This window comes from Gastrolobium bilobum, unplaced genomic scaffold (genome assembly GCF_033153095.1).
Source record: "Gastrolobium bilobum isolate Gb01-03AN ecotype WA unplaced genomic scaffold, APGP_CSIRO_Gbil_v1 utg2182, whole genome shotgun sequence".
In the NCBI taxonomy this organism is placed as follows: domain Eukaryota; kingdom Viridiplantae; phylum Streptophyta; class Magnoliopsida; order Fabales; family Fabaceae; genus Gastrolobium; species Gastrolobium bilobum.
In genome coordinates this window covers 80,406-96,499 of record NW_026899651.1, presented here as the reverse complement: position 1 = coordinate 96,499, position 16,094 = coordinate 80,406, and the positions used below count along the sequence as shown (strand labels likewise).

General features: G+C 32.3%; 2 protein-coding genes across 2 annotated transcripts; both read left to right on the top strand.

Moving 5' to 3' along the window:
* Positions 1-1,484: 1,484 nt before the first annotated feature.
* Positions 1,485-10,236, top strand: LOC133292229 (probable aldehyde dehydrogenase). Its single transcript, XM_061490620.1, has 16 exons — positions 1,485-1,685; positions 3,019-3,098; positions 3,554-3,657; positions 3,809-3,876; positions 4,625-4,682; positions 4,797-4,910; positions 5,724-5,807; positions 6,724-6,828; positions 7,177-7,290; positions 7,496-7,627; positions 7,716-7,805; positions 7,935-8,024; positions 8,784-8,993; positions 9,110-9,220; positions 9,681-9,760; positions 9,843-10,236. Exons 1-16 carry the CDS (start codon positions 1,606-1,608, stop codon positions 9,979-9,981), a joined length of 1,659 nt encoding a protein of 552 aa, XP_061346604.1. The 5' UTR covers positions 1,485-1,605; the 3' UTR covers positions 9,982-10,236.
* A 3,978-nt stretch (positions 10,237-14,214) lies between these two features.
* On the top strand, positions 14,215-16,094 carry LOC133292267 (uncharacterized). Its single transcript, XM_061490662.1, has 2 exons — positions 14,215-14,423; positions 14,656-16,094. Exon 2 carries the CDS (start codon positions 14,679-14,681, stop codon positions 15,867-15,869), a length of 1,191 nt encoding a protein of 396 aa, XP_061346646.1. The 5' UTR covers positions 14,215-14,423; positions 14,656-14,678; the 3' UTR covers positions 15,870-16,094.

The following is a 16,094-nucleotide window of genomic DNA, read 5'->3' as shown; positions in this document are numbered from 1 at the left end:
TCATTATTTATATGATTCTTTATTTTCTGAACGATATTGAATATATTTCATTATTTATATGATTCTTTATTTTCTCATGATATATAATCACATATTTATTGTGTGTTGAAGTAGAATTATTTTTCTATTCATATTTAATAGTATTCTTATAATTTCCTTTATGTTTTCTCTCTACACTTTCATTAATTTCATTTTTATTTATAATTGATCTTATAACATATACAAATTTCTAGTGGATATTATTTATAAAATATAAACTTTTCTTTCTTTCATTGTTTTATCCCCAATATCATCTAATTAGAAGTAATATTTGTAAAAATATTTTAAATTATGAATTAATATTGGATTAACATCAAACTTGTAATGGATACTTTAAATTTTAAATTATAAAAATAATAATAATTGATAATTAATCCTTTTGTAAATAAGTAATTTATTTTATTTTACTTTGATGATTTCAAAAGTAAAGATATTTATATGAATTACATTATTTGTAAAAATAAATCTATTGAATATTTATGTAAAAAAGTACTAAATGTCAAAATGGAGTGATTTATAATTTTAAATAAATTATTTGAAACAAATTTTCATGTTACTTGCAAAATAAATTAAGTTTAGATTTGATTTATTATTTTGAATTTTTTTTTTAACTCCAATTAAGCTATCATGTATCATCCCTTTTCAGATAAATACATTTATGAATTTAAGTAGATTAATAATTAACAAAATTTATCCCTTAATTTCTCGCTATTTTAATAGAACACTCAAAACTTTAAGATTTGATAAACTTTGACTTGGTCTTACTCAAACAATATAACTGAGTCCACAAATTTTTAATTTTTTTTATGAGAACTTCAAAACTGTAATGTCAAATGCATTCTTATAGTTAATTATAATTATATTCTTTACTGAAAATGGTAAAAAATAATTTAAAATTAATTTAATAATAAATTTTTAAAACAATTTAAAATTGACTCTATAAAAGTATATAATAAATGAATATAAATCAATTTTTTAAATATCTATTTAAATTATAATATAATAAAAATATGCAAAATAATAATAATGCTCCAAGAGTTGGGATAATTTTATTTGTATAATTTTTACAACAAAATAAGTATATATAACATTTTTAAATAATTTTTCTTCAATATATTTTAATTCTATTATTAATTTTTTCAAATAATATTTTCATACAATACAAAATATCTATTTATTTGAAATTCATTATACTTTAATTATTAAAAAATCAATTATAAATCAATAGATCTAAACTTTAAAATAATTTTTGTCGTAATTAATTATTTAAAAAAAAAAATAAAGTATGTAGACACCAACAAAAACATGTTAAAAGACAAAGTATGGATCCACGTGTTGTTCTATCCTTAACGCAGTCAGTAATATTTTTCTGCGACTGACTCATTGATACGTGGAATCACGTGTATGTTTTATGAGATCTAGAAGATTAGGATGATCAGAAACTATCACAACTATTTGAAAGGGAAGCTTTTCATTATTTATAAATAGGAAAAGAGAGTGTCTACTCATCTTTGAAACCCAATTCAACAGAGTGAGTGTTCAACATCCTCATACAACTGAGATATCATGTTCAAGTTTGTTATCACCAGAGGAGTAGCGGCATCTCAGCGCAACCACAATGCTTTTGCTTCTTTCAATTTCTCTCGGTAATTTTCTTCTATTTTTTTTTTTTTTTTTTGGAATATGAATTGACAAGACGATTTTAATTTATATAAATTTTTTAATAATTGTGTCGCTTTGTATGCTGGTTCTTGTTGAATTAGTGACTGTTAAATAGTTTTGATGGTTGATCGATTCGAATACTCAACTTCTGTTATCTAGATGAAATAGCCGCCGGTTACCTGTGAAATGTGTGCTCGTCGGAACTTTGATTTGTTCGACGAGCAACTTAGGGTTTTTCATCATACAACATAAAAGAAAAAACAATAGTATTTTTGTATCTCTATAATTAGATCGATGATATTCTTAGGAGTTGATGATCATTGGGACAGACTTCAGAGCTTGTGTTTTCAAACTGTTTGTGAAAAAAACTCTTAAAAGATTAATTGCTAAAAGAAAAAGAAAAAAATCTCAAAGAGCCCCGGTAAAAAAAGTAACTTTTATTTCTTCCTTATTTTAGAAGTATTTTTTGCAAAAGTTAAAACTATTCATATTTTTATAGAAATATTTTGTTTTTGAGAAAAATATTTGACTTTTGACATGTTTTTTTTAGAAGCTAAACTTTTAGCTTCTAATTTTTTTTTTAAAACCTAAAAAAATAGGTTTTTGACTTTTTTTTTATGACTTCTGCTTTTTTTGAAACAGACATTCAAACAAACTTAAAGTGAATTTTTTTTTTTTTTTGTGAAAAAATAGTTCTCTGAGAAAAAAAAAGTCCACCCAAACGGGCGGGCCTAAGTAATTAAGGAATAAGCAATTTAGCAAATGATTGCCTTAGCTGAGTAGTGATTAATAACTAGCAAGTGTAGAACACTAAAGCAAAATATATGGTCTTTGATATTAGTATCATAATAAATCTTTTCTTGTACTAACAAAAGTTATAAATGTTTGTTTATGCCAGCAATTTAGTGGTTGTTGGGGGTTCATTTGGTTCGCCACTCTGGTATTTACTACATTTATGAAACTAACTGGGTTACTTCAATTTTCATAACTGAAAGGGCAGCCCGGGTGTTGTGTTAATTCACAGTTGTTTAATTAAACAACTCACAGGGATGCAAGAAAAGGCATTTGGTGATTTCCTCCAATTTACTTTTTTTCTTTTTTCAAAGATATATGTATTAGCTTCAACTGGTGATAACACATGTTTAAATCTTACAGATTTAAGAATGTATTTCATAATAATTTTTATGCCCTTTTCCTTGTCATATTCATTGTATATATTTCTTCAATAGTTTATTACTTTATTTCTTTACTACAATTTTTAATACAAGTCTTATTATGCTTTTTGAGCGCTGAATTCATTTTTACAATATCTTGCAGGTGTGTTCATTCATTACCCTTTGCCACAGTAGAAGCAGAAGAGATATCAGGTTCTAGGCCTGCTGAAGTTCTGAACTTGGGTAGGCCCCGCAACCTCGATCCTTTTGTTCTTCACATATAGGCATTAGTACTCTTATGAATTTCATAATATTTTGGTTAAATTTGATCAGTAAAGATTGAATAGGGTTACCATCTTTAAAATTTACTTCGTTCTTTTTCTATTTCTATTTCACCTTGATTTTGTCTGCAAGTTGTCAAAACTACTGTTCAAGTATTTATGTAATCCAACAGCAGTTTGTTAAATGTTTAAAAGTATTAATTTTATAAAATGAAATTGTGAACGTGATGGAAAAGGAGGGATTCTTAAACATATTTTCCATAATTTCATTTTTTATTTTATGCATCAAAATCTGAATGATACTGATTATTATTGTAAATTTCTGCACCACATGTTTGTCAATAAATTTGACTTTAATCAAATTTATTATGACATGATTCCATGACCATCACTATGAATGTATTGTCTTTATTTCAGTGCAGGGTAAATGGGTAGGATCTTCAAACTGGAGTACAGTTGTGGATCCCTTAAATGGAGACTCATTTATCAAAGTTGCGGAAGTTGATGAATCAGGCATTCAGGTGCATCACTATAATGAAATATTTATCTTGTTAACATAATATTTTATTTTGAAATATGTTCCTCTTGAAGGCTATAGATGAGTTTATTTGAATTCAACAGTAGGTTTGAGATGGAGACCTTGACTAAAATTTTCTCTGTTTGACTTATAAGCCCTTCGTGAAAAGCTTGTACGGCTGTCCAAAACATGGTGTGCACAATCCTTTTAAGGCACCAGAGAGGTATGTGCAGATTATCCTTCTTATCTCTTCTTCATTTCGTTTAACATATAAAAAGTTATTTTTCCTTGGATCAATTATTGCCATCTAGGTAAAAAAAATAAAATTGATGGGAAACTCATCCTGCAATATAAACCTCCATGTCTTATGTTGTCTATTGTATGAGACTGTTATCCACATGGGTTCTTTTGCTGAGCATGTAGACATACGTGGATTACCTAGACTATACCCCAAGGTTTTGGCCCTTTTTATTGGTTAATGATAAAGCATTTTTCCCCTAATTAGTTTGGGATAAAGGTGCTGTTGATGTTGAATGATAAAACATTTTTTTGGATAGAAAATAATACAACAATTTAGTTACTTTCCTTTTGAAATGAGTTGATCTTCATATGGTTGGTTTGCAAGGTGTGAGTGGGAGTGCTAATCCTTTTCAGGTGTGTTTCCCATATTTCTTGATTAAACAATGGTTGGATTACTGAATGAACTTCCAACCCAGTTGGTTTCATACTTCTGCTAAGAGGTGTAACTAAAATACATGGGACCCCGGTATTGTGAAGATGCCTAGGATAAGAATGAGAACAAATACTTTCTATTTTGTCGTACACCTTTCATTTTTACTTAAAGAATGCAACTGTGGCTCGGGCATTTTAGTTACAAGTATATGCTTTAGGGTATGATATCAATTCTTAAATTTTTATTGTGGCCATCTTTGTGAAGTCTAAAGTGGTGTTTTGTTCTAAATCTTTTGAAGATATCTTATGCTTGGAGATGTATCTACTAAGGCAGCTCACATGTTATCGCTTCCTAAGGTATTTCAAACTAAAGAAAGATTTTTATTTATTTATTTATTTTGCATATTGCTTTATTTTATATTGTCACCTGTTGCATTAAACTTTAAATAATTTATATTGCATGACTATTAGGTTTCAGATTTCTTTACAAGGCTAATTCAAAGAGTTTCTCCAAAGAGTTACCAGCAGGCTTTTGGGGAAGTTTATGTGACACAGAAGTTTCTAGAGAATTTCTGCGGAGACCAGGTACATGTTGGTGCCAAATGAATGAAATCCCAAGTAGGAGTATTTCTGATGCCGAAAGCGCATAGAAAAGTGGCTAAACAGAAAGTTAGGATTTCATAAGAGAGTGACCCTCCGGTTCTCAATTTCTATTTATCAAATAACAAAATTCAACTCTTAGAATAAGGGTCTAAGCACCCTTTTATAGACTAATTACAAATTGATTCAAAATTTTAAATCTAAAAGTCTAAAAATAATAAAACTTACTAAAATAAATATAACAATAATTAACATCTACAAATAAATAAAAAATTACAAATAAATAATTCAAAATACATCCCAATCTTTAATCTCAAATCACGCCAAATGTGTTGCTTTCCTTTTCTTTCCAAACAAATCACAATCACATCTGCTGCTTTATTGGGACTTGGATTCGATTGTAATTTGTTATATTTCAAATTATTGCCTTTTTCAACAATTGGGTCATTCTTATTGAGCCACAACTCTAGTCGACTACGAGCTTCTTGAATCAATGGTTGGACCATGTACAATGGGCCAACTGTAAGTGCATCAATTTCATTCTCTGATATGGAATGATGGAAGAATGTAAATTGATATTTATTTAATTGGTAGTTACCCCTTAATTCCTTCTGAATTCTATCATTGAAGCCTGGTTTCTTCTCTAGTGGAAGAATTTAACCCTGATACATACACATGGACGCACAAACTGAACCTCACCAACATTATCTTATATGGTTTCCCTAGGAAGTTACACAGTTCATATCATTCCTTTAGTGATTTATTATTTGTGCTTGCTTCATTTCAAAACCTCGGCAGGTTCGATTCCTGGCAAGGTCTTTTGCAGTGCCCGGTAATCATCTTGGACAGCAAAGTCATGGTTTTCGTTGGCCATATGGCCCGGTAAGGATTTTTCTTTGTTTTTTTTTTTAATTGGTATACCCTGTTCTAAAGGGCAAATAAGAGAGTCTATGCCATTGTCTCAGCCACAGATGACTTTGTTGATTGTGTCAAAATTATCAATTGCCTTGAGGTTAAGCTAGTTGATTTAACTATTTTAATTGTATTCTAAGAGATTGCAAAAATGAAAAGTAAAAGCAAGTTTTGTAAATTAAAGTTCAGTAATATATCATAATTTTGTGGCTTTGATTTAGCTTTGATTTAGTATTAAGAAGGTGGAACATGATAAAACTGTTTAATATGTCAATTCAGAAGTCAATAATATGATAAAACTGATTTAGTATTCTAAGAGATTGCAAAAATGAAAAATAAAAGCAAGTTTTGTAAATTAAAATTCAGTAATATATCATAATTTTGTGGCTTTGATTTAGCTTTGATTTAGTATTAAGAAGGTGGAACATGATAAAACTGTTTAATATGTCAATTCAGAAGTCAATATACATTGATAACCTTGGTTGGAATAACTTTGTGGTTATTAAGTAAAATAAAGATTATCTTTTATTTCAAAAAAGTAAAAGGAATACTGTCTGAGGTTTCAATTAACTACGTATTGGGAAGGCAAGACCCGATAGTATTCTTGCTTTCAAGAGCTCAGTCTTTATAAGCTTAATGCTTTCTTCTATCCTTGCACAAAAAAGTAGGCTGAAAAAGACGATTTCTACTCAAGAAATGAGGGAAAAAAAAGATGTTTCTCATTTGGAACAGAATTTTGTTTAGATTAGTGATGTCATGTGGAGATAACATGCAGTTTTTCCTCAATTGTTTGGTTTAGTAACTGAATATTTAGATTTTTTCCCACACCATAAACATTCATCTTCCCATCTTGGTGTAATCTCAAAATTGAAATTGTGTTCTTCAGGTGGCAATTATTACTCCCTTTAATTTTCCGTTAGAGATTCCAGTACTTCAACTGATGGGTGCACTTTATATGGGCAACAAACCAACCCTTAAAGTCGATAGCAAGGTGAATTTTTAGCTCTGATTTTGGCAGACTTTTAGGACATTACATCTTAATACAAAATTGATACAAGAAAGCTAGCTTCTGCACTGCATGAAATATTGCTGGCAATTAGTTGTGGTGAAAATAATTGCAGTGCATTGGTTTTTCTTCACCATTTTGCATTTTTCTTGTCGTGTTATTTTCTGATTTGGTTGATATTTCCTTTCTGTGGTACAAACCATTGTATCTACTGCTCTTGGCATTCTTATTTTGAATTTTTTCTGTTGGATTTTGGAAATATTAATTTTTTTGCTTTTAAAATTTAAATCTTTCTGCAGTGTAAATTCTAATCATGGACTCAAATTGTTGTAGGTGAGCATTGTTATGGAGCAAATGTTGCGCCTGCTTCATACATGTGGTCTACCTGTAGAAGATGTAGACTTCATAAATTCTGATGGAATGACAATGAACAAGCTGTTGCAAGAGGTTGGTTGTTTGTCACCTCTTTTTGCATTCAGATGTGGATTCTGCATAGCATAATATTATTCCTGAAAGATGTATTCAAGTCATATTGACCTTGTTGTCTTTTAAGCTCCTGTATTTTGTGAGAATAATATATCTATATCTATATGTTGCTACATATTCCTTTTATAATATGATAGTGGATCATCAAGGAGTATTATATTTACAGGCAAATCCACGAATGACACTTTTTACTGGTAGTTCAAGAGTGGCAGAGAAGTTGGCAGTTGATTTGAGTGGCCGTGTTAAATTGGAAGATGCTGGATTTGACTGGAAAATACTGGGTCCTGATGTCCATCAGGTTTCGTACAATTTTTTTTGTGGATTTCAGTATGGCACAGAATTATTTTGAGTTTTATAATAGTTTCTCTATTGTTTCTTGGTTGCAGGAAGATTACGTTGCATGGGTATGTGACCAGGATGCATACGCATGCAGTGGTCAGAAGTGCTCAGCACAGTCATTGGTATTTATGCATGAGGTCGGTCACTCTTGTTATTTTGAGGACTTTGTTCATGGTTGAATGTTCTCAAGAACTAGGGTGAAGTTGTAACTTTGATTTACCTTATGTCTTGTGTCTTTTAACTCAGTTTCAACTTCTCTTGTTCAGAACTGGTCTAATACTTCCTTGATATCTAAGTTGAAAGATCTTGCTGACAGAAGAAAGCTAGAGGACTTGACAGTTGGCCCAGTACTCACTGTAAGTATTGTATTAATTGTCTGTTTTCCCCCTTTTAGTCTATTGAACTAGGTTTTAATATTTGAAACTGTTTTGATGGCCCCCTTGAAGTTTGTGGCATTCTTCTCCATAAGGTGATGAAAGTCAAAACTACTTGATTGTCTTTTTTAAAGATATGACTGGATTGTAGTGTTAATTGCGATTAAGTTATACGCAATAGTATTAATAATCATCCCTTTTATGGTTGACAAGGTATCCATGCTTTGTGTAATAGATAAAGAAGGGGGTCATCCCTTTTACTGTTGACAAGGTATCCATACTTTGTGTAATAGATAATGAAGGGGGGTTTTTGGAGTGCGGGAGACAAGTCACTGCTTTCAAGATAAATACCAAATGTAGTCCACTATCACAATTGATTAGATCAATCCGTTGTAAATTGATTAACAGACCTGTAGAAGTTTGGACATTGATTTCTGTTAATTTATTTATATTATTTAATTATTGATAATGCTGGGACGATGGGTCAAATTTCAAGTTTGTGCCTTAGCATATAGGTTGTGCACTATTTCTTTGACGTTTTTGGGTGGAATGTGAACTCTTATATATTCAAAAAATAGAGTGATTTTTTGATAAACCATTTGTTCCTGAACCAATCAGAATGTTACATTATTTTATTTAGTGCTTAATTTGGTGGTGTATCTTCAACATAATAATTATTTACTTTTTGTATATAATGGAGTTTGGTTCTATGAGATTTTTTTTCCCTTTCATATGTTGCAGTTTACCACCGATTCAATGCTAGAACACATGAATAAATTACTTGAGATACCTGGATCAAAGCTGCTCTTTGGCGGTCAGCCTCTGGAGGACCATTCAATTCCATCGATTTATGGTGCTATTAAACCCACTGCCATTTATGTTCCTCTTGAGGAAATTATGAAGGATAAGAATTTTGAACTTGTGACTAAAGAAATTTTCGGACCTTTTCAGGTATGGAAATGGAGACTTGGAACATGGAAATAAAACTTATAAATAATTTTTTTTTAATATAATTTCAGTATGCTCTTTTTATAAGATACATAATTTGTATTTATGTGTATTTCCAGGTTATTACTGACTACAAAAGCAGTCAACTATCAATTGTGTTGGATGCTTTGGAAAGATTGCATGCGCATTTAACTGCTGCTGTAGTTTCAAATGATCCTCTCTTTTTACAGGCAAGATTTTTATGACTCAAACTTTACTGGATATGGGTGCATGTGGTATGGTGCAGTTTATCAATTTTTAACTCTCAATGTTAGTATGACTATTATCAGTTTTTCTTGTTGTACACTTTGGTCTTAATTATTAATGAATCATATTGTGTTTTCATATTTCATCCATGGAACAAAATTATAGCTGTTTAAGGAGTTAGAATCTAGATTAATATTGCGCGTCTACAGGTTTATTTTACGTATAAGATCAAAGATCAATTGCCTGCAAGATTTTTGTGGTAGTTGAATTCAACTCCTCCAAAATTTAGATATCTGAAATTTCTCTTGTATCCAACATGCTAATGGTTTGTGTATCATATAAATAGATGAGTTATATTCTGAAATATTTATTATAATTCTGCTTTAAGTTTTGTGGTGGTTCTCAATATGTCGTGGTTATTTATGGTCAAACATAAATTTGCAGGAAGTCATTGGCAACACAGTTAATGGTACTACTTATGCTGGTCTAAGAGCAAGGACAACTGGAGCTCCACAGAATCATTGGTAAATTGATTTTTTTTAGTATGTTTTATCTATATGTAACCAGAAATTGAGGTTTTTAATTGTCAAAAACAATAATGTGCAGGTTTGGACCTGCTGGGGACCCTAGGGGTGCAGGAATTGGAACACCAGAGGCAATAAAACTTGTATGGTCTTGCCACAGAGAAATTATCTATGATGTTGGGCCTGTGCCAAAGCATTGGGAAATTCCTCCATCAACTTAAAAAGTCTAGTCAACGACAATGAGTTTAGAGATGTAGATGGTGAGACAGTATGTATTACTGAGGCAGTAAAAGAGGTCATGTCACAACACCTCCCAAGACATGTTTTTAGATTTTAGAATAAATTCAGGGAAATTATGAATGTTGATTAGCTTTTTTTTTTACTAATATATATGGTGTAGTCAATTTTCCCTGGATGTTATTTTCAAGTGATAAAAGGAACAAAATTTATTAATGCTAGACCAACAAAAGATTGCTAATGTATATCTAACTAATTTAGAAAATTAAATTAGTTCTCCTTTTGTACAGTTTCAATTTGAAGTTTATGGATGATTATGACTTAAGTCTAAAAGGATGATTACTACCCAAAAAAAAATATAAAAGGATGATGCATGAGTTTAAGGAATTTAACATGAAATTTAGACCAAATATGTTTTCTTTTTATTACTATCATGATATTACTGATGAGGAATTTAACATGAAATTTAGACCAAATATGTTTTCTTTTTATTACTATCATGATATTACTGATGAGTTTATTTTTAAATAAGCATTGGGTATATCATCTTTAAAAATATGTAGTTTAAATTATCTTTTCACTTGCCAGATTTAATATTAATTAGAGTTGTTTCATTTACTCTGTTATTTATTTATAGTGGGGAAGCTGTTTTATTTTGTATTATATGCATATAATCTATTATATCATTCACTTTTAGTGGGAAAGTTGATTTATATTGTATTGATATTATATCACTAAAGAGATATTTACTAATTCTCATACCTGAATTTTGCCTTCTTGAACTCTAAATTAAGATATCACATCTCCAGGTCTGTTAACTCATTTTTAACAGAGGTTATTTACAAGATATTCAACTCGCAGTAATTTCATGAGGACTCTCCATTTTATTCTTATGATGGACTTGGAATATTCCCGAGGAAGAGATCATGCATAATGTATTGAAATTCTTCTATTCAATTAAAATAACATATTCACCGGTCAGGTGCAACATAACAAACACAGTTGGCTCAATTCTCATGCCCATTGGTGGAAAAAGTTGTGGAATCCCCATGTCCCGAAGCCAAGGTGTTTTGTGGTATACGGTGAACATTTGACCCCTTTGCCAAATGTGCATGCATTAAAGCATCAGTTGGTGTATGGATCAGTTGCTAGATAGGGGGCAACGGGTGGGGAGTGGACGGAGCAGAAGAGGTGCAATATGATATATGGTTTGACTGTGACATATTAAAAGAGAAAAAGTCTTCCACGGCTGTTAAGAATTTTGGGATACACCACTCCAAAAGCTAGCTCAAAGGGTGAGAGTGTCCAAGGCCTTATAAAGGTCATATTAGTTGCTCATCCAATCAATGTGGGACTATATATCTCAACACGCCCCCTTACGCAAGAGCCCTTTAGGCAAGAAGCGTGGAAATTGCACAGGCCCATTTTTGGTTTACCTTTTGTGCTTTTATTTTTATTTTTAATTCCACTCTAAAGCGGGGGTCGTGAGAATCGAACTTGTGACCTTATAGTCAACTCAAGCTCTGATACCATGTAAATAATCTTGGGATACACCACCTCAAAAGCTAGCTCAAAGGGTGGGAGTGCCCAAGGCCTTATAAAAACCATATTAGTTGTCCATCTAATCAATGTGAGACTATATATCTCAACAACGGCTGGGTATAGGAGGATACCATTGCGTCACAATGGATAACTTCTAGTACAAATATGAAACTGCAAAATTTCAGCGAGGCTAAGAAGCTATCTATTGGCCATGTTAATAGCATGCAAGTTTGCTGAACGGTGGACAACACCATTTGAGAATTTTCTTAAAATAAAATTTGATGCTTCCGTTTTGCTAAGAATTTCTCATGTGAAGGTGATATGGTGACCAGGAACATACTTGGTAGATTTTGTGTTGCAAGGAGCAAGCATATTGTGGTTTCAGACCCTCTAAAGCTAAACTCCTTGTGCACCAGAAATGCTGTTTGCATGAGAGTTAAGCGCGTGCAAGTGTAAATTGTAGGAGGGAATGCCGATGTGTACATTTGTTTCATTCAATGTTATCAAACCTCGAACCAATTGGTTTGACCCAAAATTCGGTGAACCAGTGATATAATCGGTTCGAGTCATGTAATAGATTAATTCAATAAAAATCGGTTTGACTCAACCAGTTTTTAGCAAAACCGGTGCATCAAGACACTTGCTGGTTCCAATGTGGTTACGCAACTGCATACATGTCGTTGCAGCTGGTCTCGCAGGTTGTTGCTGCCGGTTTAGTCATTGGTTCCGTTGGGTGTTATCGCTTGATGCTTCTAGTTAGTTGATGCAGAGTATTGCTTACTTGAGATTGGGTTAGATGCTATGTCTAGTACCATTGGAAATTGAGAGTTGCTCTGACTGCAGAGTACTGCATACTTGAGATTCACTTGACTGTTCGTTCTTTTTTTCTAGGAAAATATGTTCACTTGCGATTAATTTTGGAGCAAAAACACGTTAATGGGTCTTGGCCTCTTGGATTAGGACAATTTTTTATCTTCTAATCACTAGTACCAAAACCTTCATCTGTTCTAAATAAGGTAAAAAAGAAACACACTCCTGCTATGAGTTAATGGGATAATGTTATTCAGTTGTTTGGTTTGAAGCCTTCTTGATATTTGCTTTATGTGTTTTCCATAAATTGAATTTGTCTTGGTTAGTTGCTTTGCTCTATTATAATGGACTACATGTGAGTCCAATTCTAAATGCCTCCCTGTAGTTGTATTATATCTGGTCTAAATTTAATTACTGGATGTTATTATATGCCAAAAATATGCGTGTACAACTTTATTGCATCTCAGAAATATTTATATTATTATTAATGGATGCTATCATTTTAGAAAACAATACATGTACATAACAAAGGAGCACAGTAACCTCACAAGAGTTAAAAGGAATGGTTGGAATTAAATTTCTATCGGTTGATTACAAACGTTTCTACACAGTTGGGTTGAAACATTTAGCTAGCTCATACTTACAGGGAAGGGAAGTATTGTCTGGACTGGCTCTTAAATTTCGTGCTGGATCATATGAAGTTGGAAAACCTTTGTCATTTTGATTCCCCCCCTACTAGATTAGTTTTCTATTTAACGCAGACCTAGCATTTATCAACAGGCCGCACCGAGTCACTGTTTTTTAGTATGTTTTTGTTTGTGTGGGGGCTTACCCCTTATTTTTACAAAAAAAATAAATTGGGTTATTAAAAATGTTTTTCTTTCAAAAGTTATTCCTAAATAAATAAATAAAATATTACTTTCCAGTAGAGCTGGCAAAATGGACCGAGCCCGCCCCGCCCGCCAAACGGGGCGGGGCGGCTGAGTTTTCTAAACCCGCCAAGCTCGCCCTGCCAGCCCGCCCGGGCTGATTTTTTTTTTTTTTTTAATTTTTAGTGTAAAATGTGACGGGCTAGGCGGACAGAGATATCTAGCCCACCTTCAATGGCGGGGCGGGGCGGGTCAGCCCGCTTTTTGACGGGCTTTTAGCGGGCAGGTGCGGGGCGGGCAGGCCGCTTTGCCACCTCTACTTTCCACGGACATTCATGTAATTATATAACTTGAAGTATCATTTGAAATTACCAGTCAAGAAATAATTTTGAAAAGCTTACTTTAATATATTCAATGAATGAATACTAAATTATGTCGTACTCCCGTGTTTTTTTTTTTGGGTAGAATATTGACTCTGTCTTATTTGGATACTTTTTTTTTTTTCTTTTTTTTATAACATTTTTTTTTTCACTAACAATAAAAAATTATATTATTAAAATTTCCTTATGTTGATTATCCTTACATTTTCCCCCTCAAATCTAAAAAAGTATTATTAACTTGTAAATGAACTCTAACTTTTTTTTTGTAATCAGTATCTTTTTTTTAAAGAATTATTAAAAAAATAAAATAAAAAATAAAAAAAGATATTTTTTTTCTCTCTTTTCCACGTAATATTCCGCGTGAATTTATTTTTCTGCAATTAATAGTTAATGTAATTAAGTTATTTATAATGTAAATAAATTATTTATATTAACTTCAAAATAACGTCATTTTAGAGCAAAATTCAAGATATTTTATAATTATAATTTATTTTTAAATTATTGTAATTTTTTTAACTTTTCAATCTAATTATTATAAACATTAAATCCCCCATTTATATACTCTCCTTTTTTATTTTTTAAGCATTTATATACTCTTCAATCCCTGGCTCGATGAGAGGAACCATAAACCCCACCGCCACTTATACATGCAGAGGTGTAAAATAGTTTCTATCACCCCCACTTTCGTTCTTTATTTCTCACAAACCAAACCCTAGCCGCCGGCGACACCATCGCGGCTATCACTTTCGGTTTCGCTTCTTATTTCTCACCCACCTAGCCTTAGCCGCCGCTGCCGACGACACCATCACGCTGCATCCACTACAGGTACAACTGATGATTTTCTTATTGTTGTATTCTCTAAGTATTTTCTATAATTGGTTTTAAGTTGTGTTTTTTTTTTGTTATGAGCTCGTCACTTATATTAGTTCAATGAGAAACTGTTCTTATTTGAGGTTTATAATAATCTTGGTTCGCAGATAATTTGAGGTTCTGATATATTCTCTTTCACGTGAGTGTTTTTGTTAATTTGAGGTTTATTTTTCTGCTTGCGTTGCAGATTTCTTTCTTGAAATTTCAATCATGACTTTACTTGAACTCATCAAGGATGCTTCTGTCAATTCAAAATCACTTGATTTGCCTTCAGACTATCCTATTGTTCTGAATTCAGATAGTATCATACCTAATTTGGAGTCCGAACTTAAGGAGGAATCTTCCTCGTCTCTCATAAAGCCCCTTATTGGATGGCAAATTTCACAAACTGATACTGAAATCATTGACATTAGCAAAAAGTTCTTTACACTGCTAAAGTTGAAGCTCTACAACATTAAAGATTTGGGAAAGGGTGAATTTATTGATGATTTGAATACCTATCTAGAAAACATCAGTGATAAAGTTGGGGTTTTAATTGGGATTGATTCATCTAGTAGTGGTTACAGCAGGTTCTTGATTGACAAACTTGGATCTTTCATGGGTAAAGATGTTGCTGGCCTGGTTTTGGATGGGTGTGTTTCTTTGGAGATTTGGGAAGTTGTTGAGGCTTTGATTGTTAATGGTATTATTGGGCATTCTTGTTATTCAAACCTGGTTACCAGGTTAGTGGAAAAGAAGCGGTCTGATTTGCTCTGTTTATGTATTAAGCATGCTTTTGATCTTGGTTCATCTGAAATACTCAGCATTTTGAGGTGTTTTCTTTCTCCATCCAAAGATGCTTATAGCAGTATGGTAACTGTGAAGGAGGAGTGGGAGAACCAAGCAATGTTAGCCATTGAGAAAGTAAGTGATAGCAACCTCAAGTGGAAGAATTTGCTTCTGGCAAAGGAGGCTTCCATTTTGCTTATGATAGCGTATGATGGTTTCTCTGCATCTGAGCTTTGTTTGCATTATCTGATTGCATCGTCAAACATCAATGATGTGATGTTATCCTCTTCATTCACTAAGTTGAGCGGCCAAGAGTTGATAAATTTGATTCGCTATTTATCAAAGTGGTTGAAGAAATATGAGAGGTTTCCTCAAGCGGTTCCGTGTCCAAAAGCCAAATCAGTTTTGGGTTTGAAGGCTTGCGATTGGGTTCCTAAATTTGAAGATGTTGTAAAATGTCTTGGTTTGGTGCTTGATGAGAATTTTTCTTCATTGGTGTTACATTCACAGTTTCATGAGGAACTGAGATTAATCGAAGGGGTGGTTAGTTCTTTAACTGCTGAAGCCAAACTTTGTTACTTGATGGCTGATGTAGTGGACAAACTAAAAATCGAAGTCAGAGGTGGAAATTAGTGAGCCCCTTGCGAAGATTCATTATTGTTTTTGATGTGTTAGGCATTTTTGTTAATGATGTACTCCTGAATGAACTGATGATCAATGACCATATCCGTCTCTATGATCTGTATCCTCTTCTCACATCCCCGACCTAATATCCAGTATCTATGTGTATTATGTTGTTAAGGATCGTGACTGCAATTCATCCAGAGGTTCATTTCTTCTCATAATATATTTTGATAT